The sequence below is a fragment of the Pseudorca crassidens genome, chromosome 18 (assembly GCF_039906515.1).
Source record: "Pseudorca crassidens isolate mPseCra1 chromosome 18, mPseCra1.hap1, whole genome shotgun sequence".
In the NCBI taxonomy this organism is placed as follows: domain Eukaryota; kingdom Metazoa; phylum Chordata; class Mammalia; order Artiodactyla; family Delphinidae; genus Pseudorca; species Pseudorca crassidens.
The window spans coordinates 11,017,107-11,041,324 of NC_090313.1; the positions used below are offsets into that span (position 1 = coordinate 11,017,107).

Here is a 24,218-nt window from a genome sequence, read left to right on the forward strand (position 1 = left end):
TGGAAACAACAGAGTTGAAATGACCAGTTGTGTGTGTGTGGAGGGGAGAGGGGGAATTGCCTGGTTATTAGTAGCAGTGCAACCGTGCACTGATAGAGTTCTAGGAGAATCCCTGTATAGCTCTACTCATCTGGGTTCTGATTCCCTCCAAGTCAGATCATACCTTGCAGATTGCTTTGTAATGGAAATTGGATACAGTACATTCAGCTTACATAGCATTTATACATGCTGGCCCCAGCAACGGTGTCATGCATTCAACTTCTGTTATAAAGTCAGTTCCTGACTGTAGAACTCTCTTTATATATCACAGTCAATTTATATTTGGGGGGAAGAGGGGAAGAAAAGGGAAAGTGAGAGGGGTGATCCCTATGGAATGCGCAAGCAGGGCCGTTTCAGCTGACACTGATGTACCTGGGTTTCCTTGAGTCTCTTCCACAGTATTTCTCAAAGCTTAGGTTCAGTCCCCTGCCAGGCCTTAATGTTATTGTTCATGTACTAATGCTTGTACTTGGATTCCTCCGGTAAATTGATGTCTTATTCATAAGGAAGGGCAGACCACTACTTCAGGATTTTGTGTCTGCTGGGGCTGGTGAAGTGGGGTCACTCAGGGTTGGTAAACAGCGGCCCATGAGCCAAATCCAGCCCCCAAGCTGACAATGACTTTTTCCGGTTTTAAATGATTGGGGGTAAAAATCCCACAAGAATAGTGTTTGGTGACATATTAAAAGGTACATGAAATTCACATTTCAGTGTCTATATATGAAGTTTTATTGGAACATAGGCACATCCATTTGTTTTTGCAGAGTTAGGAGTTTCAGCAGAGACCTCCTGGCCTGTAGAGCCTAAAGTACTTACTGCCCTATCCTTTGCAAAGTTTGCCAACCCCTGGGACATGACAGACAGGTAACTGTCACCATCCTAGTGGTTCCAAAAGGTTTTTTAGTAAAGAGTAATAGGGAGTTCCCAGCAGGAAGTATTTTTACTTAGGAAGGCAGATGTTTGCTGTTAATATAATAGTTGCCATTTATTGACTATCTACTGGCACATGTGTGCATGTGTGCGTGTGTGCGTGTGTGCGTGTGTGTGTATTTTTCTCATTTAATTATGTTACAGTCTTTAAGATAGGTTGACTTACTTTCCCTGTTTTTCAGATGTAAGACTCAGAGTTTATGTAACTTACCCAGTATCACACAGCTATTTATGGCAGAACTGGGTTCAACTTTGAGTCTTAACTCACTTCAAAGCCAGCGTCAACTACATTGTGTTCTTCTGCTTCCCTGTACTCAAGGGACCAGTGAGGCAAGCCTGTCAAAACAATCATTAAAAATAAACAGGAGGTCCATTCAATTCTGTTAACGAATTGTTAAAATGTTAGATGTAATAGTGCCTCGAACGTATGTGTTAAAAACAATCCCTTTCTTGTAGAGACACATGCTGAAATATTTATGGATGAAATGGTATATAAAGTCTGGGATTTGTCTCAAAATAATCTGAGAGGAAGCAGGAAGCATGTTGGCATTTAGTTGAAGCCAGACTGCTCAGGAGTCAATGTTGAAGCCGAGTGATGGAGACATGAGTTCCTATATCAGCATCTCTACTTATATATGTTTTTCGTTCTTTACAAAAGGTGTTTTTTAAAAAGAGCAGTAGATAACTTTTAACCCTTTATGTTTTTTCTACAAAAAGACTTAGGCAGGACTGCAAACTCTTCTAGGACAGGCTATCCTGTTTTGATGTTCTAGGTATTCATAGTTATATACCTAGAACATCTGTATAAAACTATCCATAGTGTCCAAGGGTAGATTGGGAAGGGCCCCGCCTCCATCCTGTCCTGGACAGCTGAACACAGGGCTCAGGTTGTATATCTCAAAGTACCCGTTCCCTCAAACCTGCGACTCTACTAAGACACAGTGCCAGGGTGGCTCCAATGGGCCCACACCTCCATGCTCACTCAGGACTGGGTCATACCCACCCACTCCCCATCCTCTCTTATTATTATTATTTGATCATACCACCACTTTTTCCTGTGACTCATCATTTTTCTGATATGGCAGAGTTTGGGGACAGCTAAATAGAACAGCTTCAAGAACAGAAAACAGTGGGGGTAACTTTCCTTCCCGAGACTGAACGTTAACTTAGCAATAAGGCATGTCCAGCTCTTCTGGGCTTGGGATCTCCCCACCTGTGATGATTGTAAAACTCCCAAGAGCCACACAGCCCCCAGGGATCTGGGGGTGGGAGATGGGGAATGACACCAGCCCCAGCCGTTTCCATAGGTAATGGGAGAGGGGGCAGCTTCATTTACTTCTCACCATCGTATTCATTACAAACAGTGGTATTGTTTGCATTGTTATGGGTTTTTTTTTTTTGCATTTTATGTATTTGTATTGTTATATTGCGTTCTTAAGATGGCAGTTAAATCTGAATTTGCAGTTAGGTAGGTAACAACTTATCAGTAGTATTTTTCTTGAAGAAAATTAAAAATTAAGTCTGTTGGCTTTTCTCGTAGACATCTCAAAAGTTTGGTGCAGTATCATTTTATTTATTTATTTATTTTTATTTATTTATTTTTTTTTGCGGTATGCGGGCCTCTCACTGTTGTGGCCTCTCCCGTTGCGGAGCACAGGCTCCGGACGTGCAGGCCCAGCGGCCATGGCTCACAGGCCCAGCCACTCCGTGGTATGTGGGATCTTCCCGGACCGGGGCATGAACCTGTGTCCCCTGCATCGGCAGGCGGACTCTTAACCACTGTGCCACCAGGGAAGCCCTCATTTTATTAATTTTAACATATCTTCCCTTAAAGTAACTACTCCCTTATTCTGAATGGATTTCAAAGAAATCAAAAGAGCTTTTTGAAGAATGTACTAAATGTTGATAGATTCAACGTTCAAACACACATCATTTAGGAGATGTAATAAAATTTCTCACTACTTCTAAAGGTTGCTCTTATTGAAATTATGGGAAAGTTATCAGAAGACTAAAAATTCTTCTAGCAAGTGAACTGATGCATTTATTAGCCTCCTTTAATGGAGCGTCCTCACAGGATGGCGAAAAACTACAGACATGTTATATTCTTTCCCTGGATCCTTTTGCTAACCTTTTCTGTGTTCCAATACACAAATGTACATATTCTGAACTATGTGTCTCTTTTTCATTCGTTTGTAAATTATAAAATTATTTCCAAGAGCCATCCACACAAAAGATAGATTTTTAAAATAAGGCCTTTGGAAACTGATACCAAAGGAAAAAGTGCTTAATATATGATGTTTTTTCAGTTAATACTTTGATTCATGAGAAATTGGTGAAGTATATTTTAGTACTAATGGAACTCTAGTATATTGCCTCTTAGTAGTAATATAACCTTTCTTTTTTGGTCTGGTAGCATTCTTTTAACATTTAGAGCATGCTTACTTTTAAATTGGAAAGAGATTTTGTAAAGAGATTGTTATAGGCCTTTAATGTTAAGTACGTAAATGTTTTCGAGAAAGCTCACCTGGAAATACTTAATGTTTGCACACCTGTGGCCATGGTAGGCATGGCTTCTGTGGAAAGCCTTTAAGAATATGAACAGATTTTCACTTGGTTGAGTTACTTGGAACAGTAAGAAGATGAATAGATCGATTAGGAAGGTTTTGAAGAAGCCTCTCCGTTGACCTCTTGTTTACAGGCTGTCCCACCTTCCCATGCACTTGAACCCCCTTTAGGAAAAGGAAAGAGTCAATTAAAGTGGGACCAAGGGACCCACCTCCAGACTGGTACCGCCCTTTGCTGTCACCCGCAGCTTGTTTAGTCTTTGGAAAATGCAAAGCTACAGGAGGTTACCTGTCTGCACACAGCCAGACCTCAGTGTCTTGCCCCAGAAAGTTATTATTGGCGGTGGACTTTTGTGTCTTCTCTGTCCTCTGACTGTGTCCACCTGCCCACGCAGGCTTTGAGTTGCAGATCATAATCATTCTTTCTTGGGAGTTTAAAGTTGATGGAGGAGAACAGCCATCCCTCAACTGCACTCTCTAGCGTTTGAGTTGGTTTTCACTGTTATTTCCAGTGCCCACTCAGTTTCCACATCACAGACTATCAAGGGAACAGTTGATTTCTATCTCCCAAGTTTGTTGCTGGTCTTGAGGCACAGAGTGACCTGATTCTTTTTTTTTTTTTTTTTTAATTAGGGTATAGTCGATTTACAGTGTTGTATTAGTTTCAGGCATACAGCAAAGTGAATCAGTTATGCATATACATCTATCCACTCTTCTTTTGATTCTTTTCCCACATAGGCCATTACAGAGTACTGAGTAGAGTTTCCTGTGCTACACAGTAGGTCCTTATTAGTTATCTATTTTATATATAGTAGTGTTTATATGTTGATCCCAGTTCTTCCAATTTATCCCTCCCCCCTTACCCCCTGGTAATCATAAGTTTATTTTCTACATCCGTAACTTTATTTCTGTTTTGTAGATAAGTTCATCTGCACCCTTTTTTTAGACTCCACATATAAGTGATATCATATGGTATTTGTCTTTCTCTGTCTGACTTCACTCAGTATGACAATCTCTAGGTCCATCCATGTTGCTGCAAATGGCATTAGTTCCTTCTTTTTCATGGCTGAGTAATATTCCATTGCATATATGTACCACATCTTCTTTATGCATTCCTCTATTAATGGACATTTAAGTTGTTTCCATGTCCTGCCTATTGTAAATAGTGCTGCAGTGAACATTGGGGTGCATGTATCTTTTCGAATTACGGTTTTCTCTGGATATATGCCCAGGAGTGGGATTGCTGGGTCATATGCCTGATTCTTGAGAGAGAGAGACTTACATTCAGTTACTAGCCAGTTTTGGGGAAACCCTATGTCCCACACCTCAAGCACTTCTCTGACCCCTCCCGACAAGGTCCTGTGCCCTGAGCCCCACCTGCTGTAACCTCAGGACAGCAGAGCAGGGCAGGACACTGGGACCTGATGCCCAGCCCTGTCCGCCTTGTTCCGCTCAGCCGGGCAGCACCGAACAGCCCCTCCACTCTGCCAGCCTCCTCCCTCTGCTCCCTAACTCCGAAATCCCCCTTTGTCTCAATACCCTGGAACCTGCTAAAGTCCGGTAGCACCTTTCCTGGTCTCTGTGGATAGTCACTGTGTTTTCAGCAACTCTTCTGTGTTTGGGATTTTCCGTCCTCTTTCAACAGGCTTAGAACAGAGACTACTTGTTTTGTAGAGAACAACTCTCTGGAATAATTCTTAAACATCATGTTAATGTTCAACTTCATAAATATGGGGGCTGAGAGTCCTTTTTTAAGCTGAGCAAGGGCTTCAAAACTAATAATACCTTTACAGAGAAGAAGCAGTAATATCCCTACCCATTCATGATAAGACACTGTTTCTGATTCTGTTCTAGAATCACATAGAGGCTTATCAGTTTGGGTCATTCATTCATTTACCAATGATTAATCAAACTTCAAGGGCATCCTGTACCAGGCCGTGTGTCAGAGACATAGTTTTTGCCCTAGAAGGACTTAGAGCTCAGTGTATTTTGATTGAAAGGAAGTGTCCGTTATTCAGAGTGCTAAAGGAGAAGAGTGCGCTGGTTCTCCTTTCTTCCCTGTTCTCTTTTCCTCCCTGTGACCACCTCAGAGCAAGCACTCAATAAGTATCCCCTTCTTTTCTTAGTGCATTTATGCAGATTTGATGACTGTAACCTTGGGACTGCCGATTTCTTTTTTTGTTTGTTTGCCATGGAATGTACATTTTATTATTTTTTCTTTTTTATGAAGATATAATTGACATATAATATTGTATTAGTTTTAGGTATAAAACATAATGATTTGATATATGTACATATTGTGAAATGATCACCACAGTAAGTCTAGCTAACATCCATCACCACCCATAGTTACAGAATTTTTTGTCTTCTGATGAGAACTTTTAAGATCTACCCTCTTAGCATCTTTCATATGCACAATACAGTGTTATTAACTATATAGTCACCATGCTGTACATTACATCCCCAGGACTCATTATTTATCGTGTTACTGGAAGTTTGTACCTTTTGACCGTTTTCACCCATTTCACACTGCTCCCCCATCTGTTCTCTGTATCTATGAGTTCAGTTTTGTGGGTTTTTTTTTTTTTTTTTTTTTTCCCGGTACGCGGGCCTCTCACTGCTGTGGCCTCTCCCGTTGCGGAGCACAGGCTCCGGTCGCGCGGGCTCAGTGGCCATGGCCCCCGCTCTGCGGCATGTGGGATCTTCCCGGACCGGGGCACGAACCCACGTCCCCTGCATCGGCAGGTGGACTCTCAACCACTGCACCACCAGGGAAGCCCTTTTTTTTTTTTTTTTAAGATTCCACATATATGTTAGATCATACAGTATTTGTCTTTCTCTGTTTAACTTATCTCACTTAGCATAATGCCCTCAGGGTCTACCCATGTTGTCGCAAATGGCAAGGTTTCCTTCTTTTTATGGCTGAGTACTATTCCATTGTGTGTGTGTGTGTGTGTGTGTGTGTGTGTGTACATATTTTCTTTATTCATCTGTCTATAGACACATTGTTTTTGTGTCTTGCCTGTTGTAAATAATGCTGCAACGAACATGGGGGTCCAGATATCTTTTTTTAAAAAATTTATTTAATTTTTTGTTTTTGGCTACGTTGGGTCTTCGTTGCTGCACGCGGGCTTTCTCTAGTTGTGGCGAGCGGGGGCTACTCTTTATTGCGGTGCACGGGCTTCTCATTGCGGTGGCTTCTCTTGTTGTGGAGCACGGGCTCTAGGTGCACGGGCTTCAGTAGTTGTGGCATGTGAGCTCAGTAGTTGGGGCTCGTGGGCTCTAGAGCACAGGCTCAGTAGTTGTGGCGCACGGGCTTCGTTGCTCCGCGGCATGTGGCATCTTCCCAGACCAGGGCTCAAACCCGTGTCCCCTGCATTGGCAGGCAGATTCTTAACCACTGCTCCACCAGGGAAGCCCCAGATATCTTTTCGAAGTAGTGATTTCATTTCCTTAGGGTAAATACCCAGAAGTGGAATTGCTGGATCATAAGGTAGTTCCGTATTAAAATGCTAATGTGTCTTCTCTACTCTCTATTAAATTTTCTTCAGTGCAGTAAAGCAGGACCCTTGATACTAATGAACATTCAGGTGTATATATTTTCATTTGGACTTTGAGATACCCTAAGAAATACATCTTTATTTTCTGCTGTCTCGTCAGTGTGGATGTACAAAAAGCCAAGGGCAAACACGTGTCATGGTAGCAGTGAGTCCTCGCCCCAGCTACTCGGGTCGCCTACATGTTTGTAAGTGTGCAGCTGAGAATCAAAACTTTTTTGTGGTAGAAGTTCAGTCCGGTACTTATTGGATACAAATAATAATAAACACTGTTTATTGTTTAAACTTATGTTTAAAGTGACCTGGTCTTTGTTCTTTTTGGATCTGAACATAAATTCAAAGAAAGGTCTAGCATTCATTGCTCATAAAATTGAAGTTTAAGAAAAGGGTTTTTACAGAAGAACAGATTTAATATGTTTTATAAGGGAACAAAAAAATTGAGTGCTCTGAAATTAATGATTTAACTAGTTAGAAAACTCAGAGGATACATTTCTTTTTGATAACCTCATTAGCTTTCTTTATAGATGCAGTGTCTTTATTATAAAGCTCTGGACAATTTTTAACTGCCTGAGTTTATTAACAAGCAATTCTGTGCTAACCTCTGGAATCCTAGCATTTTTAGAGAGTGGAAAAAAAAATCTCATGTAACATTTCTGTCGGCCTCTTTTCTTTTTTCTTTTTTTTGGTGCTTACATAGAATATCTCCAAGCAAGATCTTTTAGAACAGAATCTTTTTTTAAATAAGAAAATATCCTTATAAAGAAAGGATAATTATTCTTTAAAAAAATAAAGAAAGAAAAACACTAAGTCAGATGAAGTTGATGGTGCACTGGTTATTTTTTCTGAATGCCCGAAACAAAAAGTATTATTCTAATGATAAGACATCCTATCAACATTTCTCTCTCTGTTAAAGCCTAGTACGTATTTTGGATTGGAAACAGGTAATCTCTTTGCGCGATAAACTTGATAGAATAGCCAGAAACAATTTCTTTTATAAACTAATACCTTAAAATATTGTTTCATGGGAGTTCGGACGAAGAAGAGAAGTTTCATTAGTCTCATTTATAGTGGGACGGAGAGAATCTTTTCAAGAGGGGAAGGAATTTGCTACAAACCTAGAATAACCATTTTAAATTCTAAACTATTATGAAACACAAGGTCTCAAATCTCTGTTCTAAGTTCTTAAACTTTGTTGTGTTGCTCTCCTTACCATAGTTCAGGCAGCTAAAACAGGATAACTCTTGATTCTTGGGGTCTCATTTCCTCCTGTTTTCCACTGTGATTCAAGACATGTTTTTCTTTGACTTAGAATTACACAGCTTAAAAGAAATTTGGGCAATCGTGTAACTCACATAGTCTAGGACACTTGTTTTTAGATTTGGGGTCGTTGCCATCTGAATTGTGACATCAGTATTCATGTGTGTTCTCTTTTCTCTCTTTCATGTTTCGTGGTTCGTACATTGCTCGATTCTCCCAAAACGGTCTTGTATTTTAGGACTGCAGTGTCTGACTTCTCTCATTCTGCGGGTGGAAGCACTGCTTGGTTGGCTCCCACTTTTGGAACGAGAATCTGATGCTCATTGTGTCGCTCTGGCAGAGGGAGTTGGGGCCACCTGTCAGGGTGGAGTGATTCCCACACACACACACCACGCCGTGCCAGTTTTAAGGCAGCAGAGATGCCAGGCATCGAGTGGTGAAGAGGGTAGCTCCTACAATGTGATGCTTTTTTCTGAAAGAAGAGCCTCCCACTTGAAAGCAGTGCCAAATCCGAGGCGCAGTGCTTCATTAAATTGATCACATCTGTTGGCACTTGTGGGTGTTGGCACTGACAAGTGTCTTTCTGTTAGTGCATGTGGGTGTTTTATTCCCGCCCCCCCCCCCCCGCTCCTTCCCCCACCCCCATCCCCACTGCCTATTAGCCTTTGCCTCCCTTTACCTAAGTGATTGGATTATCTCAGGTAACAGAGACATATACCGAAACAAAGAAAACACTTTCTAAACCAGTCTTTATTAAGTTCTGGATTATAAAGTGTTGATGTTTGCGAATGCTGCACAATTATCCTAGTTGTGTTCTTAAGTGATGAGAGATGTTGCATGGTGTAAGAATAGCTTTTTAGGGTTTTTAAAAAAATTTCCTCTCCTGGGTCATTGGTGCTTAAAATTTAGCAGACTGGATGGAGATGAGATGGAGAACTCTGTCAGAACCTGAGATGCTTACACAGAGCTATGCACCAGTTAGAATTCCCTGTTTGGGAAAGACTTTTTTGAATAAAAGTAATTCATAAATGCAACTGCACTGGAGGCGATATCTGCCTCAGGATATTTATTTTTACTGTTTTTAACAGTTAATTCTAAATTTAAAACTAAAATAATCAGTTTCTCTTATGCATTTTTAATATTACTTATGTAATTTTTAAAAAATAATTTATTTTAGGGAATGCCCTGGCAGTCCAGTGGTTAGGACTCCACACACTCACTGCCGAGGTCTCGGGTTCAATCCCTGGTCAGGGAACTAAGTTCCCACAAGCTGCACGGTGTGGCCAAAAAAATTAAAGTAAAATAAATAAATTTTAAAAATAATAATTTATTTTGAAAAAGAGTCTCTTACATGATGAAGATTCTTCCCTTGTGAGGGGGTTCAAAGACTAAATTAAAAGTGAAAAGACTTGACTTCTGGCTGTATTTGTTCACATTAACAAATTAATAAATTTTTGGTATTAAATACCATCTCATAATTGCCTTCAAAATATAGTAAGGCTTCTAATAGACATGGAAATAAATGAAACCATTGACTCAACAAATATTTACTGAGTGCCAACTGTATGCAAGGTAGCCTTCTGTTATCTGTTTCAGTTGCCATATTAAAATGCTCAAAGTTGGAAATAAAAGAGTAGCTTGCATTAGTTATTAAGTAAAAACATACAAAAACACAAGTCCAAATTTATCTAGATTAGCTGTATATATTGGCAATTATTAGCGTTAGTCACCTTGACAAATTAATACTCAAAGAAAATCTTAAATTGGGGAATTACATGGGTAAAGCTGTGCTAGAGGAGGTTTTATTACCAGAAGGCCGCTAGGCTGGGCTGTCCCCAAACTCAGGACCACTTTCCCAGTTGATTAATTTTTATGAGGCCTTTCTTGATTGCCCCCAGTACTAGAAACACTTTATCAATGCTGTGTAGGTTGGCCTTGGTTTATCATGCACCTATATACAACACATTTGTAAAGAGGACCCCTTTGATTTATATGAAATAGTTTAAAACTACAGTTAGCTCTTGAGCAACATGGGTGTGAACTGCACGGGTGCACTTGTAGGCGGATTTTTTTCAATACGCACTTCAGTACTACAGGACTGGAAGTTGGTTGAATCCGCGGATGTGGAACCTCGGATACCGAGGAACGTGGGGCGCTGTCTGTGAAGTTATACCGAGGTGTCAGGCCCTGAATCTCCAGTTCAAGTCAACTGTATTAGTTTTACCCAGCTTTCTAGTTTGGATGGTGGGAAAACTGAAGTGTATATGCATGCTTAGTCTTATGACTCCTGATAACATATCAACTGCTAGTCTGGTAGGGATTGGGGGAGAAATAATTGGATTTAAATAGGCAACGAATTTCGTATTTTCCGAGTTTTTCAAAGGCAGACTTGGAACACAAACACAGCTGTGCAGATCATTTCTTATATGAGCTGGGTCTCAGCACATGGTGTAAATAGTGCTGTGCAATAGGAAATACAGTGTGAGCCATTCAGGTCATAACAAAATTTCTACTGGCCACATTATAAAAAGAAACAGGTTAGATGAATTTTAACTATACATTTTTAGCCTGATATATCAAAAATATTATAATTTCAGCATGTAATCAGTGTACAAATGATGAAATGTTTAACATTCTTTTTTTCATACGGAGTCTTCAAAATCAGGTGTGTGTTTGACCCTTCCAACACATCTCAATAGGTAAGAGGTACATTTCAGGTGCTCAGTAACTGCCATGCCTCCTCTTGGACAGTGGTGGTCTAGAATTTGGTTTTCTGAATGTGAAGCCATCACTGGGTTTACAACTGGTCCCTGAAATTGCCACTGTTGAGAAGTGACACTCATATTTAATAAACACTGAAACTGAAGAAACTTCTTCAGCAAAGACTCATCTTCATCTTTCGCACGTTTCCACGCTGGACATGTTTGAACAAAATCAGAAGTATAAGAGAAAAGTAAAGATTAGGGCTGTCCCAGAAGAGCTGTGATAAAGATTTGAGAGTTGGAGGGAGTCTGAGTCCCTTACAGAAATTTGGGATTTGAGAAGTGTGGTGAAATTATGGGGTGAGATTAGGGAGAAGGCTATCAATGAACCTGAAGCTTGTGGGTTTTTTTATGTTATTTTTCTGTATTCCGTGAAATCTCTGATTTAGCCAACTGAGGAAAAATCCATTTTAAATTCCAGACAAGTGGAACGTGAGCCCATCACTTCCACAGCCCTGTAGTAATTTAACTTTGCATTAATGCAGTGCTTTCAAGAGCGGTCCTTTGGGTGTTTTAATGGAGGAACTGGGAATTCTTTTCCTATCCAAAACCACTGGTCTGTGGGGGGGAAATTAATCCCTGTTACAGTCAAGTAAAACACAAGCTAATTCAGTTTTTCTAGGAGGAAATAGAAAATAATCAAGGGCCTTGCTTTTAATGTTAAGAACAGGGAACATTACATTGGGAAATCATATTTTGTTTCCTTAAGAGGTATAAACACAGATTGTGGGAGTAGAAGCTTAAAAAATCAAATCCAGGTAAAGGGGCAAGGAAGGGAGAAGCCCATTTGGCTTTTTTTTTTTTGGCCATACTGCGCAGCTTGCAGGATCTTAGTTCCCCGACCAGGGATCGAACCCATACCCCCTGCAGTGGAAGCGCAGAGTCCCAACCACTGGACCACCAGGGAAGTCCCTCCATTTGGTTTCTAGTGAACTGCTGAACCTAATGCTTGGTGGGCATGAAAACAAATGGCTGAGGTCAGCCTACAACACCATCTCCCATGCAGGGTGGTGTGGAGCCGGTAGGGGCATAGGAGCTAGGGTTGGGGTGTCTTTTACCCTGTAGAGGAGACTCCGTGGTAATTAATGGGTTCGTTTAAGGGTTCTATTTGCATATAAACTGCTGATAACGAGAAAATCCTGGAAGTGGTTAGACGCAGACTCAGGGTGACGTGTTACCAGAGGAGGGGCTAAGTGAACACACGTATGCCAGGATGGAGAGGACAAGCCTTACGCTGTCACCCTCCGTCCATCACTGTCGTATGTCAGAAGGCATGGGCGTACCCGTGCTCTGGTGTGGTGTATCGTGAGTGTCATCACCTTTGCTTTGCCAGCTGGACCCTTGTGCTCACCTGCTAAAACATGTGAGGCCTTTCTTTAAATCATATCCTAAAAGGAATTAACTAATAGCTTTTGGGTTATTTTGGCCTTTTTTGTTTGTTTTTAAAGCCTTGGTGTCTGTGAGCACTTGTCTGCTAATGATTGCTACAAATGCCCAAAGAAAATAATAAATTCCTGGGACTTCCCTGGCAGTCCAGGGGTTAAAACTCCACGCTTCCATTGCAGGGAGTGCGGGTTCGATCCCTGGTCGGGGAGCTAAGATCCCACATGCCAAGCGGCAGGGCCAAAAATAATAATAAATTCCAATAAATATGTAAACACCCCAGCGCAGTCATGTCTAATGTAACAAGGCTCTGTTGTTGTGGCTCGTAACTGTGATCTCTTGGTATTACATATAAAACGTAATTAATTTCTACAAGTGAAATTATCCATAGTTTGCTTGATGGAACTAAATATTCCGATATACAGTGGTTTGCGATAAAGAGAACTTGGCTCCCAGGCACTGTGCCACCTGGGCTATTGGAGAGGCACTGCTCTAGGGCAGCAGGAGGTGGGGGGAGGCTGGCGTGGGCTCGCTTTAAGAAAGCGTGTTACACGACCCAACGTTAAAACCGAAATGGGCTGTCATGGAAACTGTCACGGAAAGTGACACCCATCACTGACGTTCCTGAAGTCAAGGCCCAGTGGCCCCCGGCTGAAAACGTCTTGGAAGGGATTCCGGCCTTCCTGTCACTGCAAGGGAGATGATGGGCACAACCTCCCAGAGCGCTCCAGCTGTTCCTACACTGTGGTTCTGTGATTCGTCAGTTCCTTGCCCCTTCCGGTAGATAATCAGGTGCTGCGGATTCTGGTGGAGGAGTTGCTCCAAAGAGCCAGGCCTGGTGCCCGGGATGCACCGGTGAGCAAGCTTCCCATCTAGGGTGAAGCTTCTTGACCTTTAGCATCAGAATCACCTGGGGGGCTGGTTCAAAGGCTTACAGCTGGGCTCCACCCTGGAGTTTCTGAGTCCGAGGTTCTGGGTGGGGCCTGAGAGTCTGCCTTTCTTACAAGATCTCAGGGTAGGTCCATGGACCACACGCTGTGAGTGGCACAGGTTTAGTGCAATGGTCTCAACTGGGCGTGATCCCCTCCCACCCCCAGGACATCTGGCAAAGTCTGACATGTTTGCTCGTCACCACTGAGGGCTGGAAGTGCTACTGGCATCTCATGGGTAGAAACAAGGGAGGCTCTAAACATCCTACGATGCAGAGAATTGACCCACCCAAATGTCAGCAGTGCCAAGGGTGAGAAACCCCATCTGGGGAAAATACAGAAAAATCAAGCATTTGCAATAAAGTGTGAGAAGAATGTAGTGACTGATTGTGCTGAGGGCAGTTTAGGTGCTATGCTGGGCCTAACTTAATCTAGGGGGTCAGTTAGGGGCACCGGCGTGTGTGAGACAGACCCTGCTCTTGGGCAGTCAGGCGTGCCCACAGTAGGACCACTTGCTGTTGTTCTAACTGTGAATAAAGCCCAGTGAATTGGGAAGGGAGGCTGCCCAAGAGAGTGGGAGTGGGTCGCACAGCCTAAGTGACCTTTGGCAGCTGAATAAGATGGCAGGATTCTGCCGGGAATGTTCTAGCCTAAGAGAGTGGAATGTGCAAAGCCCAGTGAGCAGGTTGACCCGTGTGCCTGGAATAGAGACCGAGGGAACCCGGAGAGAGGCTGTGTCGCCCAGCAGCAAGGCCTTAAATGCCATTCTCAGCATTGGGACCCCTTTATCATGTCAGCGGCAGGAAGGATTGGAAAGGCTTACAGCAAGAGTGTTCGTTGTGTTTTATGGGACAGTGGATTCCAAATCAGTGAGGCTTTCTTGTTTGTTGATCATTTGGCCTGGTGAAAAGCCTTCTGGTGCCTCAACTATACAGCCATTTAAATAAGACTTTTCTGTATTCTATTAATTCTGCCTGTTTGTACATTAAATTTGGAAATTTGACATACGGAGGGTCCCAAGAAAAGCTGAAAGGGTTAGAAAATGTTGGCCTTTGTGTCCTTTTGCTAGACTTCCGAATCTCTCCAGCCATCATAGCCTGTTTGTGACTAGGACACTTTCCCCGCCAGCCTACTGGGCCCTTAGCAGCATGGGGTTCAGTCCTGTTCACAGTTTGTTGAGAGTCCAGGGGGCTCGGCTGGATGCAGACCCTCGATATGTTGAGAGGAGTCTCCACCCACACGTAGAAAGTTCAAGGCTAGCAGCACTTCCCAACCCAGACCCCACAGCTGTTTCAGGACAGGGAGCCCAGGACTTTCATCCTGGGATTTTGCTGATAATTCTTACATATTCACTTCACTCAAGATCTGCATCACTCACACACACACACACACACACACACACACACACACACACACACACACAGTCCCTACCTTAATTGTTGGTTTCTTGCTCAAGCAGTTTAATGAGAACCAAGGTGCATCTTTTCACTGAATAACAAGCTTGGCACATTTTGGTGACAAGGTGACAGATCAGCCACCCCCTTGCATCAAAGCCCCATTGAAAGACCTTCTCCCTCAAACCTGGGGTGGTTTTGCTGATTAATGTGCAACAAACACTGAATGCTTTCTGGGGTCCCGGCCCTATACCAAGTGATTTTTTTTAATGTGTAGTTTTTAGTATGGTTTTTAATACATGCACATAGTTAAGAAAATTTAGACAGTATGAAACATTACCCGGTGAAAGTAAGACTTCCTCTCCTACCTGAATTTTTCTTCTTAAAACTGTTCAGAAACTACTGTAGTTAGTTTCACGTGTGTTCTCCAGAGATATGTTTTGCATTTACAAGCATGGTTATGTAACTTTTAACACAAGTGGCCAGGTACTTCTATATATTTTTTTCTCTCTCAAGTAGGGGATACATAGGTAATGTTGCCCCCATTTTATTGATGAAGTCACTGAGACGGTTAGTAAAAGTAACTCGCTCAAGGCTACTTGGTAAATGGCAGAGCTGGAATTTAGACCAGGAGTTCCGGGTTTAAGCAGAGGTGACCCAAGATTGATGGGCACCTCCTCCAAGCAGGTTCACTTTGCCCTACCTCAAACTTAGGTGTGTTTTAAATTTTTATCTTATTTTTTAAATTAATTTTTTAAATTGAAGTATAGTTGATTTACATTGTTGTGTTGATTTCTGCTGTACAGCAAAGTGATTCAGTTATACATATATGTACATTCTTTTTTTAATATTTTCCATTATGGTTTATCACAGGACATTGAATATAGTTCCCTGTGCTATAGAGTAGGACCTTGTTGTTTATCCATCCTGTATATAAAAGCTTACATCTGCTCACCCCAACCTCCCCCTCCATCCCTCCCCCAACCTCCTCTCCCTTGGCAACCACAAGTCTGTTCTCTACGTCCATGATTCTGTTTCTGTTTCATAGATAGGTTCATTTGTGTCATATTTTAAATTCCGTATATAGGTGATAACATATGGTGTTTGTCTTTCTCTTTCTTTTTTTTTTGTAAATTTATTTATTTATTTCTGGCTACGTTGGGTCTTCGTTGCTGCACGCGGGCTTTTCTCTAGTTGCGGCGAGTGGGGGCTACTCTTCATTGCGGTGTTCGAGCTTCTCACTGCAGCGGCTTCTCTTGTTGTGGAGCACGGGCTCTAGGCACGTGGGCTTCAGTAGTTGTGGCACGTGGGCTCAGTAGTTGTGGCTCAGGGCTCTAGAGCACAGGCTCAGTAGTTGTGGCACACGGGCTTCGTTGCTCCACGGCATGTGGGATCTTCCCAGACCAGGGCTCGAACACGTGTCCCCTGCACTGGCAGGCAGATTCTTAACCACTGTGCCACCAGGGAAGTCCCATGTCTTTCTCTTTCTGACTTACTTCACTTAGTATGATAATGTCTAGGTCCATCCATGTTGCTGCAAATGGCATTATTTCCTTCTTTTTTATGGCTGAGTAATATTGTGTATATTGCTCAATATACTGTATATATTGTGTATACACATTGTGTATATATACCACATCTTCTTTATCCATTCATCTGTCAATGGACATTTAGCTTGTTTCTATGTCTTGGCTGTTGTGAATAGTGCTGCTGTGAACATAGGGGTGCTAAACTTAGGTCTTTTTAAAATGTTTGTTCACCATCTACCTCAATGAGGAGGTGAGGGTGTCACAAAGGAACAGAGAGGAGCATCACATGTGCCCTTTCTTCTCCTCCTGAGCAGTTCAGCTCTGGCCCCCAACTTGCATCCACCAGCCACCCGCCAGTGGATAGCAGACCCTCCCTCCTCAGAAGGCCATTTAGGGACCATCAGTTATGACTGGAGCTCAGCCCCACCCAAGCTGCTTACTACAGCGGTCACATTTCTGGTGATGCTTTGACTTCCTGTTGTTGCTTGAGTGTCCATGCATGTGGCCTCACTGGTCCTGCATCCTGCATCCTTCAGAGCTATTCCACGATGGTAGCAGAGCAGACGTTCCTAAGCCACCAGGTGTTTAGAGAGCCCAGACTCCACCCGGAAGGGGTAGCCGCTCTCAGAGCAGTGCTGGACTCCAACCCTGGGAGTTGTCGAGATTCTTAGAGCAGATTGGGGATTCTCCTCGCCCCCTGTTGTAACAGCAGCAGCGACTGCTGGGTCCTGTGCAACCAGATGCAGTGCATACACCCCCAGTGAGAGTTCTTGGCACGCCCTGTCAGAATGGCCTGTTAGGTGACTGGCCAGGTGGGAAGAAGGAACTTGCCCCCTGGGGACTCTGCCTTGAGATGTCTTTGTGGCCAGGGCTGCATTACAGTGCCTCCCAAAGGCTCTGGGCACCTGCTGGGGTCCCCTTGAGAAGGAGATGTGTGTGCCATGTAGAGGGTGCTGTCTAACCAGAAGTGTGGGTCTAACACACTCACCCACAGAGAAATGCTGTCTGAAGACCAAACTGTTTTTAAATTGTGGCTATTGAAGGTGCATGCTTAGAATTTTAGTTCCAGGTGTTAACAAGACTGAGCTATGTCACATGACTTCTGTATTTGTCATTTCTCCTGATTGGCAGCTAACAAGGAGGGGACGCAGTCCACGTTCTGGGTGTTGCTAAGTATCCTTCTGGGAGCAGTGGCCATGCTGTGCAAAGAGCAAGGGATCACTGTGCTGGTAAGACCCGAGGTACCATCGGGGCCTGTCTCCCTACACCCCCTTTCCCTCCCGTAAGGACATTTTGGGCTGCCCTGCCCCTGTGACCTCCTCTACTGCACCCCGTTACCAGCCTTCAGTCCTACACTGTTCTGGACCAATTAATTACCTGTGCTGTCATGCCCCTGGTGGTTTGCGTGGGAATTGACTGTCTCAGTTGCCTCTCATCAGAACTGGTGGACACAGGCTGGGGACAGTTCCTGAAGAGCGGTGATTAGCCCTCTTGGAGAGGTCCTAGGGAAAAGAGAAACAAGACTGCTGTGGCTTTTCTGGGGTGCTCTCATGTCGGCAGTCCTAAATACAGCAGTGTTCTAAATACAGCAGTGTTCTGACCCCACCTCTGCTCCAAACATGCATTGATGTGCGTTAGGTTATACCCAGCTTCACCGGAAACATCAGAGAGGAGAGGAGAGGGCTCTGAAGAGTCCAGGCATGCACCTCCTATGTCCGATCTAAGTTGAAGCCCCAAAAAGAGAGAGGCATTGAAATGCACTCTCCTTTTTCTCCATTCTAGCCAGTTTTCCCACCTTACATTATTACAGGGAAGCTGAGACATTAGGGATGTGCGCGGACGTAGAGAAATGGAAAACAGAGATGTGGGGGGGGGTGTGTGTGGCTCGTATCGGAAGCTGTGGGAAAGAAAGAGCGGTCCGAGCTCTTTGGGGTTTGACACCAGCCGAGGCAAAGATCAGTGGTTTTATTGGGCTTGGTCTGTAGGATTAAGGTTAGCCAGCTAGGAAATGGCATAGAATTACTGTGCAAAGATACTTGAACTTCATGAGTTATTTTTTAAAAGTTTGCTCTAAACCAGTGTTTCTCAACCATGGCAGCACTGGTATTTGGGGATGAATCACTCTTTCTTTGGGGTGTGTCCCGTGTATCATAGGATATGTTCCTGGTCTCTACCCACTAGATGCCAGAAGGACACCCACCCTCAGTTGTGACAACCTAAAATGTCTCCAGACATTGCCAGACACCCCCTGGCGGGAGGGGGAGGACAAAATCAACCTGCGAGAAACACCGCTGTAAACCCATGCTTGTCTCAAAGTGTGGGTTTTGAGGACCAGTAGCAACTGCACCATCTGGGAGGGTGTTAGAAACTTATGATCTCAGACCCCACCCCAGGCCTGCTGAGTCAGAATCTCCCCTTAACAAGGCCCCCAGGGCTTCCCTGGTGGTGCAGTGGTTGAGAGTCCGCCTGCCAGTGCAGGAGACACGGGTTCGTGCCCCGGTCCGGGAAGATCCCACATGCCGCGGAGCGGCTAGGCCCGTGAGCCATGGCCGCTGGGCCTGCGCGTCCGGAGCTTGTGCTCCGCAATGGGAGAGACCACAGCAGTGAGAGGCCCCGCGTACCGCAAAAAAAAAAAAGCAAGGCCCCCAGGTGACTCCTACGTCCATCAGTGTTTGAGAAGCACTACAAAATTAGGTTGAATTTACATGAATAAAGATACGGTGAAATTGAGCAGGTTTCAAAAAAATCTGACTAGAATGTGGACACTTCAGTGATGAATTTCCACGGGAAGGAGGAGGGAGTGGCAAACTCGTGTTCGGCTCAGTCCTCGTGACGACATGACCCCGTCATCCCTGGGTGACTGTCCTATAGCTCCCAGGCAGAAAAACAAATGGTATAAGAAGACAGCACAGCTCAACAGGGAGCTTCTGCCTTCTAGAAAATGGTTCAGACCCAGGCAGAAATGGCCCTCTGTGACCCACTAAAATCATTCATCTAATGGGTGCATAAAATCAGGATTCTGTGAAGTGATTAACCCAGCACTGGCCTATGTATTGGATAATTAATGGCTCCCAGCATTTATGGGAGGGGGTTAAGTAGGGAAGCCACCCTTGCTCTGAAAACCACAAATTACCACTGGCTTCTGATGATTTAGGATCTTCTTTGCCACGAAGCCCCATACTAAAAAGAGCCCCGTCATTGAGGGGCAGCTTGAACTGTCTACGCAGTGTCTGTTCTGACCACTTTACCTGCTTCCGGCAGGGAGTTCGGCCACATGACGTGGCTTGCAGTGGCCCCGTTTGTAGGAAGTCCACTGCAGGGTAGAGAGTAGAGTCCAAGGCCAGATGAGCCTTCAGCCTGTGACCATAGGTGTCATAGCTTGAAGAGCAGCCATCACCTGCTAGAAAGGAACTATCGTGATGCTACTGGAAGCTGTTAGCAGCAATGGAGCTGCAGTATCACACTCCCAAGGGCCAGTGGCTCCACATAATTGGAGTTATTTGTCACCCCCCTAAAAGTTGTGGGCAGCGGTGGCTGTCCTCCACACAGGCGGGTCAGGCTGGCCGAGGCTCTGCCGTCTTCAGGGTGTGGTCTCCAGTGTCACTCTGAATATCTCCATCATCTCTGCCACAGCTGGACAGGAAACCGAGAGGGGCGGGGCGCCCCAGTCTGTGTCCAAACCTCCAAGATGGCACGTTATCACTTCTGCCCACATCCCATAGGCTGGAACTCAGTCACATGACCATGCTTTCCTGCAGGGCTGGCTGTGTGCCCGGCAGGAAGGGAGATCTAGCGGACAGCCAGGAGTGTGAACCTGAGAGGTCTCCGGAGCCCCACCGGAGACTCTACGTTCTGCTCCCTCTCTTCCGTGGCATTTGCCCAAATCAGGCAGCACCTGGGGTTCCTGAAGTGTAATTACTTACTTGGCTGGATTTTCAAGGTTGATGACTGCCTTTATCTTCTTAGGCGTGACCACTGCACAGGTGTTGGCTCTTACAACTAAGGGACTTGAATAGTAAAGAAAAAAATGGAAGAGGGGGCCTCTGCAGAGCTTCTCCTGGGAACCCCAAAGGTCTAGCTCTCCTGCATCTTATAGCTCTTATATGCAGACTAACAGAGATTTACTAGATAATAAATTTGATATAATACATGAGCTCATTTCATAGGAACAGTAGGATTTTTCGGTTTTGTTTTTAGAGCTAAAGAGGTCATCTGTGATGATCTAATCCAGGACATTTCTTGTCTAGATTCAGCAATAAAATTGTGACGGATAATTGTTATCTAATCAGAGTTAGGCTGCCCCATCGCTGATTCCTTGCTTTGCTCTCTTAGGGTCTGAATGCCGTCTTTGACATCTTGGCGATAGGCAAATTAAATGTTCTGGAACTGGTCCGGAAGGTACTACATAAGGACCGATCATTAGAGGTGAGTATCTGCTTTTGTCTCCAGCCCAGATGCAGAAAATGTCAAGTACCAGCGGATTTAAAATGCCATTTTCAAAGTATTTCTTGCGACTTTGAATTCTAAAATAGCCAGCCCTTTAAAGCACGGTGTCAGTGCGGTTCAGCCAGAACTGCTGCACCTTTGTACCTGGCATGGCCACACTTTTATCTGAAAACTCTGAGACGTCAGGGGCCTTGCGGTGTCCTTTCAGAACACTGGCGTGCTCAGGACTGAGGGCCTCCTCTTCAGAATGAGTCTCCTGGCCTTGGGGGGAACAGGGGTGCTCTACGTGCGCTGGAAGATCATGGGCACTGGCCCTCCGACCTTCACCGAAGTCGACAACCCTGCCTCCTTCGCCAGTAGCATGCTGGTCAGGGTGAGTCCTGAGTCTGCCCTCCGATGGGTCCTCTTCTTTGCCCACCAGATTCCCAGCTCTCCCCTTCCTCCCTCTCCCGCACCCACAGAAGCTCCCATAAGCAGAACACCTCCACGTGTGTTTCCTCTCACCAAGGATGTTCTAGGATGAAACCAGGTTTTTATTAGGGCATTGAGAAGGTATAAACCCTTTGTATTTCCTTTCTAAACAAAATTAAAGAGGAGTGGTTTAGAAAATGTCAGGTTTCTTGCCAGCCTCCTTAAATTGTCCCCTAACCCCATCACTTTGGTTATAAAGGAAACTGACATGGCGGGGTTAAGATAAAATATAACCAGATTGGCAGTATCTTTTTTTTTTGGCCACACCTCGCAGCATGTGGGATCTTAGTTCCTGGACCAGGGATCAAACCCGTGCCCCCTGCAATGGAAGCATGTAGTCCTGACCACCCTCTGTGGTCTCTTTAAAAGTCTATGGTGTCCAGACTTTCTTGTAAAGGTTTGCTTTTTCTGAAGGCAAGGGTATCTTAGCTGTGCCTTCAGAGACAGAAATCAAGGACCGTAGGACCCTATACTTAGGTTGTCCGGCACATGGGTGACCCCTGGGCCTCAGATTTCCTGGGTCACAGACTTTGGGCATCAGTGAGTAATCAGGACATAGTGTCACCAGAAATATAACAAATGTATAACAGAGTCTGGTGGCTTTGCTGTATTTTTATCTATTAAAAATCTCAATGCATTTAGTAAACTGCAAACTATAGCCCGTGCCCAAGTAGAACGTGGCAACATCTTATTTTATACAACTGCTCTCCTTGAGCAGAAACATATGGATGCCTCCAAAGTGAAGCTAGGATATATTTTTTTTCCAAGTTCAGTATCAAATAAATGTTTGTTTTTCTTTTGACTGACAGGCCATAAACTATAATTACTACTATTCCTTGAATGCCTGGTTGCTGCTGTGCCCCTGGTGGCTGTGTTTTGATTGGTCAATGGGCTGCATCCCCCTCATTAAGTCAGTCGGGGACTGGAGGGTAATTGCTCTAGCAGCACTCTGGTTCTGCCTAATTGGCCTGATATGCCAAGCCCTGTGCTCTGAAGACAGCCACAAGAGACGGTAAGAGGCCAAGCTGAATTTTAACTTCCACACGGGGTGGAGTCAGAGCATTTTGCTAAATCCAGCACTGATCATTTTAACGATTTTGTGGAAGTAATATCTAAGGACCTTTATTTCAAATACATGTTTATGGCCAGGATGAGTTCTATCCATTTGGAATCCTTGGCTGGCTTCAACTAGTGGGGAGTGAACTTGGAGGGGGGGGGGTTGCAGATGACTGCTTTATCTCTCCCTCCCTCTTTCCCCGTGAAGCAGCATTTTGAGATCCTTTTCGCTGTAGGTGGTAAAGAGTAATTTATGGTCAGAACTGAGAGTGTAATTGATGTGTGTTGTGCCCATTATTTCACAATTCTGCTTCAGAAAACCCTAGTGGATGCTACAGTGATTCCTTCTCTTGTTATTTGGTACAAAATAAATTGCCACCCCAAAGAGCCTGTTCTTTCTCACACCCCAGAAAAGGGAAAAAAAGGTTATTGAGAAAATAATTGGGGGAAAAACAAATGTGTTTTATGAGAAAGAAAGCTATTTAAGAAGATTTCCTTTAAGCATAAGTGTTGATGGAATTAGATTAGTAATTTCTCAAAATAAATTCAGTTTTAAGTTTACCCATGGCTTACATTGGTACGTAATTCTAAAGGGCGACAAAGCATAGTCCCAATCCACTATACACGTGCAATAGGATTTTTCTAGTACTACAGGCACAGGGTCTGGGAAGGAGCCACCGCATCTGACCTGGCTTCTTTTTTTTGTTTGTTTTTTAATTTTACTGAAGTATAGTTGAGTTACAATGTTATGTTAATTCCTGCTGTACAGCAAAGTGATTCAGTTATACATCTATATTCTTTTTCATATTCTTTGCCATTGTGGTTTATCACAGGATATGGAATATCGTTCCCTGTGCTGTACAGTAGGACCTTGTTGTTTGACCTTGCTTCTTAATTCATCCTCTTAACATCTGTGGGAGATTGGGAATGATTGCCTACTTCCAGAAGTGTTCCACTGCTCTTGGCTCTCTTTTTACTTGACTGAAATTGATGCCATAGCACCTGGAAAATGATACTAGTTTATTTCAGATTTCATGAAGTTTAAACCAGTTAAGTAGCATTACTTCTGTTAAGTCTGGCAGGGAGGGGGGACTAAATTGGTCTAATTGGGACCAATATCCATTGAGCTATTCAGCGCCTACACAGTTTAAGGTATAGTCAGGGGCAGGTGCATTCATAGGCCTCGCAAAGTAATCATTCTAACTTTATTCATGTGAATTTTGTGACATGTAAGTTTTATCCTTACGCTTGACGCTAAGTGTCTTAGTAAGATTTTTATATCTTATCCTAATGCTGCCTGGTTAGACCCTCTCTACTGATGCCATTTCTCAGTTGCTGGCATGAAAAAAAGGGGGGGCGGGCCTTTATCGTGAATTTAATGTTAAGGAGGACATGTTTCTGGAACAGTCTAAAAGTAACCATTTTAATTCTCATCTTCCAGGATCCTCACGCTGGGCCTGGGACTTCTCATCATTCCATTTCTTCCTGCGAGTAACCTGTTCTTCCGGGTGGGCTTCGTGGTGGCAGAGAGGGTCCTGTACCTCCCCAGCGCTGGGTACTGCATGCTGCTGACTTTCGGATTTGGAGTTCTCAGTAAACATACTAAGAAAAAGGTATTGGCCCAGAGCGGTGGTGCCGTTCCTGACCAAGACGACGGGTGGATTTTACTAATGACATTTCCCATGTCCCTCTCTTCTTAAGAAACTGATTGCTGCTTTCGTCCTGGGAATTTTATTCATAAACACGCTGAGATGCGTGATTCGCAGCGGCGAGTGGCGGAACGAGGAACAGCTATTCAGAAGCGCCCTGTCTGTGTGTCCTCTCAACGCCAAGGTATGTTGGCTGCCATGTTTTAAGTTTGACAGCTGAGTAAGGAGAATGTTTACCTTCACATGGAATCC

General features: G+C 44.0%; 1 protein-coding gene across 4 annotated transcripts in view; it reads left to right on the plus strand.

Annotated features, from left to right (window-relative positions):
• Window positions 1-24,218, plus strand: part of TMTC4 (transmembrane O-mannosyltransferase targeting cadherins 4) — a 61,824-nt gene that overhangs the window by 16,167 nt on the left and 21,439 nt on the right. For all 4 annotated transcript variants that reach the window (XR_010937065.1, XR_010937066.1, XM_067713747.1 and 1 more), the window contains exons 7-12: window positions 17,476-17,573; window positions 20,677-20,769; window positions 20,999-21,163; window positions 22,071-22,273; window positions 23,759-23,930; window positions 24,019-24,150. Coding sequence is in view for 2 of the 4 variants with exons in the window: in XM_067713747.1 (XP_067569848.1) it covers window positions 17,476-17,573; window positions 20,677-20,769; window positions 20,999-21,163; window positions 22,071-22,273; window positions 23,759-23,930; window positions 24,019-24,150 (863 nt within the window). In the remaining 2 variants the exon portion in view is untranslated. The remainder of the gene's footprint in view (window positions 1-17,475; window positions 17,574-20,676; window positions 20,770-20,998; window positions 21,164-22,070; window positions 22,274-23,758; window positions 23,931-24,018; window positions 24,151-24,218) is intronic.